Source organism: Lepidothrix coronata, unplaced genomic scaffold, assembly GCF_001604755.1.
Source record: "Lepidothrix coronata isolate B3197 unplaced genomic scaffold, Lepidothrix_coronata-1.0 Scaffold130, whole genome shotgun sequence".
In the NCBI taxonomy this organism is placed as follows: Eukaryota; Metazoa; Chordata; class Aves; order Passeriformes; family Pipridae; genus Lepidothrix; species Lepidothrix coronata.
The window spans coordinates 986,576-992,506 of record NW_016690310.1 but is presented as its reverse complement, the minus strand read 5'-3'; the positions used below and the strand labels follow the sequence as shown (position 1 = coordinate 992,506).

The window sequence follows — 5,931 nt, the reverse complement described above, 5'->3', positions numbered from 1 at the left end:
GCAGTGGCCCAGGAGCTGCAGGATTTGGTCATGTTGGTGTGGGTTGGGAATGGGATGTCTTTCCCACTGGATTCTGAGATGTGGCAGGTGTTGTGGGAGAACCTGGAGGAGTTGGTGGAGCGAGGCCACCTGCCCTGCTGCAGCTCGTCCAGCTCCACCAAGAGCCCCCATTCCTCCAAGAGCCAGCTCCCATGGAGAACCTCTGTCCTTCCAAGAGCCCTCATCCGTCGGCAAGCCTCCGTCTTTTCAATATCCTCATTCCTGCCAAGAACTCGATGCCATAGGAGAGCCTTCATCCCTCTGAAAGCCTCCATTCCTTCCAAGAGCCTCCATTCCTCTGAGAGCTTCCACCTTCCAAGAGCCTGCATTCCTTCCACAGGCCTCCGTTCCCCTGAGAGCATGCACCTTTCAAGAGCTTCCATTAGTTCCACAAGGTTCCAGTCCTCTGAGAGCCTCACTTCTTCCCAGAGTCTTCATCCCTGCAAGAGCTTCAGTGAGAACTGCCAGACTCCAAATGGAGTAGCCCCCATAGACCACTCTCCCTGCTCCCTTGAAGCTGCAGGTATCAGCAGAACTCACTCATCCCTGAAGATGCACATGGCCAAGGAAAGCCTGGATGTAAAAATGGGAGCCCAGCCCATTCCAGTGATGTGTTCCCAGGAGCAAGCAGCACAGCAGGAAGAGTCCTGCAGCCACCAGTGTCCATCCCTTGACTGCTGGGATGCTGTGGCAGTGCCAACTGGGAACACCCCCTGTATTGGAGAAGCACAGAAGAGCGCACTCAGTGCAGGAGAAGATCCTCCAGTGGCAGAGGAAGTTGCAGATCCCCCATCTCCAGGGAGCTCTCCCCAGCCAGATGTTGAGGACCAGGATGAGGTTTCTGTTTGCAGCTTGGATACTTCTGCAGAGCATCTGTGTTAAATAAACCAGCTTCTTCCCAAAGAGCTGTGAGTGCTTCCACTGGTTTTGACTAGCACAAGGGAAAAAATCACAACAACTGTAGGAGTTCAAGCATAAGAAAATTCTTTACAGAGAGAGTAATCAGGCATTGGAATGGGCTGCCCAGAGAGGTGGTGGATTCACCATCCCTGGAGATTTTTAAACGCAGATTGGACGTGGCACTGAGTGCCATGATCTAGTAAATGGACTGGATTTGGACCAAGGGTTGGACTCAATGATCTCGGAGGTCTTATCCAACCCAATCGATTCTATGATTCTATGATTCTATAATAGTAGCTTCAATCAGCTATTGCACTTTATTAAGGGTGGTTCACTCTATTTATAGGGTAGGTAGGAAAGGCTCTAGAAAGACGGGAGGAGCATGGGACTGACAGAGGTTGTAACCAATCAGGGAAGGAAGGAGGGAACATGGGACTAACAAGGACCAATAAGGGAAACATCTGCATTGAAGCAAATCTTAGCCAATGAGAAAACAGCGGATAAACATGAGGGAAAAAATGCTATAAAACACGGTAAAAACAGGGGTACAATAAATTCAGTGCATGCATTAACAGTTTCTAATAGTCTTGTTCAGTTAACAGTCTATTCTGGTATGGTCGCAATGTAACACTTCACAGCATGTTCTGGTCTGCTGTTGCCTTGGCTAGTGTCCTTCGTAGCTGCTGTTTCCAAATAAGAAATTTCTCCTCTCACCACAGGTGCCCTCCACAAGGTTTCTGTTTGCAGCTTGGATACTTCTGCAGAGCATCTGTGTTAAATAAACCAGCTTCTTCCTGAAGAGCTGTGAGTGCTTCCAGTGGTTTGGTTTTGGCTGGCATAGGGGACATTTTCCAGACCTGGCTCCTGCATCTCCTGACGCTGGCCAGAGTGCAGGAATGAAGAGGGAACATGGCGCAGTGGAGCCTGAGTAGGAGAAAAGGCACCATCCTTGGCGACACTCCCTGTGCCATGGGGTGTCCATCAGCCTGTGGGACAGAAGCGAGAGGACTCCAACCCCTTGGGGGCCTGCCCTCCCTTTATTATCCCCCCGTTTTGGAGGGGATGTCCACATGTAAATGGCTTTTTGGATGCACTGAGCTGCTGGACAGGACAGTTGTACTAGTTTGTGCCTTCTCTGGGGGTGAGGAAATGTCACTGGGAGAGAAATGAAGTGGTGGGGGAGCAGGTGTTTGGGGGATGAGGGAGGGTCATGCAGGGTCCCTCCTAAAAAGTGATGTTACAGCCCCAAAGTGTCTGAAAATTCATGAAGGCTGTCTGTGCAAAATACTGAAAACTGTAAAGTTTCTCATTTTTATATATAATGGAAAAAATTAATTTAAACCCGTATCTGTTGTATTTTTGATTATAAGAAATTCTGGATATAACAACCCTTATCCCCAGCAAAGAAAGGCTGCAAGGTTTGGCCTTCTGGTGCAGTTGGTAGGCCAGTCTGGGCATTCTATGGGCAGCAAGAGCTTTCTGTGCTGGCACCTTTGGTCTGGGAGGAATCTTCATCCAAATGCAATTTTGGGAGTCAGGCTGGCACTTCCAGCTGATGGCTGAAAAAAACAAACAAGAGCCCTTTATCCCCAGCAAAGACAGCCAGGAATATTTGGCTTTCTGGTGCACTTGGTGGGCCAGCCTGGGCACTGCATGGGCAGCAAGAGCTTTCTGTGCTGGCACCTTTGGTGTGGGAGGAATCTAAATCCAAAAGCAATTTTGAAAGACCACCTGGCACTTCCAGCTCATGGCTGAAAAAAGCAAACAAGACTCCTTATCTCCTAGAAAGAAAGTCGGCAAACTTTGGCTTTCTGGTGCAGTTAGTGGGCCAGCTTGGGCACTCCACAGCAGCAAGAGCTTTCTCTGCCAGCAGATTTGGTCTGGGAGGAATCTTGGTGCGTATGGAATTTTGGGAGTCGTGCTGGCAGTGGCAGCTCATGGCTGAAAAAAGTAAACAACAGCATTCATCCTCTGCAAAGAAATCCTGGAAGCTTTGGCTTTCTGGTGCAGTTGGTGGACCACCCAGTACACTCCATGGGCAGCAGGATCTTTCTGCGCTGGCACCTTTGGTCTGGGAGGAATCTTCATCCGAATGCAATTTTGGGAGTCGGGCTGGCAGTTGCAGCACAGGGCTGAAAAAAGCAAACAAGAGCCCTTATTCCCAGCAAAGAAAGCCTGGAAGATTTGGCTTTCTTGTGCAGTTGGTAGGCCAGCCTGGGCATTGCATGAGTAGCAAGATCTTTCTATCCAGGAACCTTTTGTCTGGGAGGTATCTTTGTCCGTGTCAAATTTTGGAAGTCGGGTTGGCAGATTCAGGCAAGGGCTGAAAAAATCAAACAACAGCCCTTATCCCCTAGAAAGAAAGCCTGCAATCTTTGGGTTTCTGGTGCAGTTGGTGGGCCATCCTGGGCACTGCATGGGCAGCAAGAGCTTTCTCTGCTGGCAACTTTGGTCTTGGAGGAATCTTGTTCCAAATGCAATTTTGGGAGTAGGGGTGGCAGTTTCAGCACAGGGTAGAAAAAAGCAAATGACAGTCCTTCTCTCCAGCGAAGTAAGCCAGCAAACTTTAGCTTTCTTGTGTAGTTGGTGGGGAAGCCTGGGCACTCCATGGGCAGCAAGAGCTTTATATCCTGGCATTTTTGGTCTTGGAGAAGCCTGTTCCTCCCACATCAAAGCTACATGGATAAAAAGCTGCTGCTTCTAGGGGAGTCCCCAGGCTGACTCAGCAACTGCACCACAAAGCCAAAGCTTCCAGGCTTTCTTTCCTGGCCATAAGGGCTGTTGCTTCCTGTTTTCAGCCCTGTCTCACATCTGCCAGCCCAATTCCCAAAATTGCATACAGACAAAGATTCATCCCACAACAAAGATGCCAGCACAGAAAGCTCTTGCTACCCATGGAGTGCCCAGAATGACACAGCAACTGCACCACAAAGCCAGAGCTTCTAGACTTTCTTTCCTGGGGAAAAGTGCTTTTATTTCCTGTTTTCAGACCTGCCCTCTAACTGCCAGCACAACTCCCAGAATTGCATACAAACAAAGATTCCTCCCACACCAAAGGTGCCAGCACAGAAAGGTCTTCCTGCCCATGGAGTCCCCAAGCTGACTCAACAACTGCACCACAAAGCCAAAGCTTGCAGGCTTTCTTTCCTTTGGATAGGGGCTGTTGTTTCCTGTTTTCAGCCCTGCCTCCCAACTGCCAGCCCTACTCCCAAAATTGCATACAGACAAAGATTCCTCCCACATCAAAGGTGCCAGCACAGAAAGCACTTGCTGCTCGTGGAGTCCCCAGGTTGACACACCAACTGCACCACAAAGCCAAAGCTTCCAGTCTTTCTTTTCTGGGGTAATGGCTGTTGTTTCCTGTTTTCAGATCTGCCTCCCAACTGCCAGCCCGACTCCCAAAATTGCATACGGATGAAGATTTCTCCCACACCAAAAGTGCCAGCACGAAAAGTTCTTGCTGTTCATAGAGTTCTCAGTCTGACTCACCAATTGCAACACAAAGCCTAAGCTTCCAGTCTTTCTCTCCTGGGGATAATGGCTCTTGTTTCATTTTTCAGATCTGCCTCCCAACTGCCAGCCCGACTCCCAAAATTGCATACGGATGAAGATTTCTCCCAGACCAAAGGTGCCAGCACAAAAAGTTCTTGCTTCCCATGGAGTGCCCAGCCTGGCCAACCAACTGTACCACAAAGCCAAAGCTTCCAGCCTTTTTTTCCTGGCGATAAGGGCTGTTGTTTGCTTTTTTCAGCCCTGCCTCACATCTGCCACCCCGACTCCCAAAACTGCATACGGACGAAGATTCCTCCCACACCAAAGGTACCAGAACAGAAAGCTCTTGCTGCCCACGGAGTCCCCAAGCTGACTCAAGAACTGCACCACAAAGCCAAAGCTTCCAGGATTTCTTTCCTGGGGATAAACGCTCTTCTTTCCTGTTTTCAGCTTTGCTTCCCAACTGTCAATCCGACTCCCAAAATTGAATACAAAGAAAGATTCCTCCCACACCAAAGGTGCCAGCAGAGAAAGCTGCTGCTGCCCATGGAGGCCCCAGCCTGGCCCAGCAACTGCACCACAAAGCCAAAGCTTCCAGGCTTTCTTTCCTGGCCATAAGGGCTGTTGTTTCCTGTTTTCAGCCCTGCCTCCCAACTGCCAGTCCTACTCTCAAAACTGCATACGGACAAAGATTCCTCCCACACCAAAGGTACCAGCACAGAAAGGTCTTCCTGCCCATGGAGTCTCCAGGCTTACAAACCAACTGAACCACAAAGCCAAAGCTTCCATGCTTTCTTTCGTTTGGTTAGGGGCTGTTGATTCCTGTTTTCAGCCCTGCCTCCCAACTGCCAGCCCGACTCCCAAAATTGCATATGGACAAAGATTCCTCCCACACCAAAGGTGCCAGCACAGAAAGCGCTTGCTGTTCATTGAGTGCCCAGGCTGGTAAACCAACTGCATCACAAAGCCAAAGCTTGCAGGCTTGCTGTCATGGGGATAAGGGCTGTTGTTTCCTGTTTTCAGATCTGCATCCCAACTGCCAGTCCGACTCCCAAAATTGCATACAGACAAAGATTTCTCCCACACCAAAGGTGCCAGCACAGAAAGCTCTTGCTGCTTGTGGAGTCCCCAGGCTGACACACCAACTGCACCACAAAGCCAAAGCTTCCAGGCTTTCTTTCCTGGGGATAAACGCTCTTCTTTCCTGTTTTCAGCCCTCCCTCCCCACTGCCAAAATTGCATACATACAAAGATTGCATACATACAAAGATTCCTCCCAGAACAAAGCTGCCAGCACAGAAAGCTCTTGCTGTTCATTGAGCGCCCAGGCTGACTCACCAACTGCAGCACAAAACCTAAGCTTCCAGGCTTTCTCTCCTATGGATAGAGGTTGTTGTTTCCTGTTTTCAGCCCTGCCTCCGAACTCCCAGGCCTATTCCCAAAATTGCATACGGACGAAGATTCCTCCCACATCAATGGGTACCAGAACAGAAAGCTCTT

The 5,931-nt window shown here is 49.6% G+C and overlaps 1 protein-coding gene across 1 annotated transcript; it reads left to right on the top strand.

The window, feature by feature from the left end:
* Positions 1–21: 21 nt before the first annotated feature.
* Positions 22–1,835, top strand: LOC108503083. The gene is made up of 2 exons (XM_017826709.1): positions 22–947; positions 1,659–1,835. The coding sequence occupies exon 1, from the start codon at positions 31–33 to the stop codon at positions 919–921; it is 891 nt and encodes a 296-aa protein (XP_017682198.1). The 5' UTR covers positions 22–30; the 3' UTR covers positions 922–947; positions 1,659–1,835.
* Positions 1,836–5,931: the final 4,096 nt, after the last annotated feature.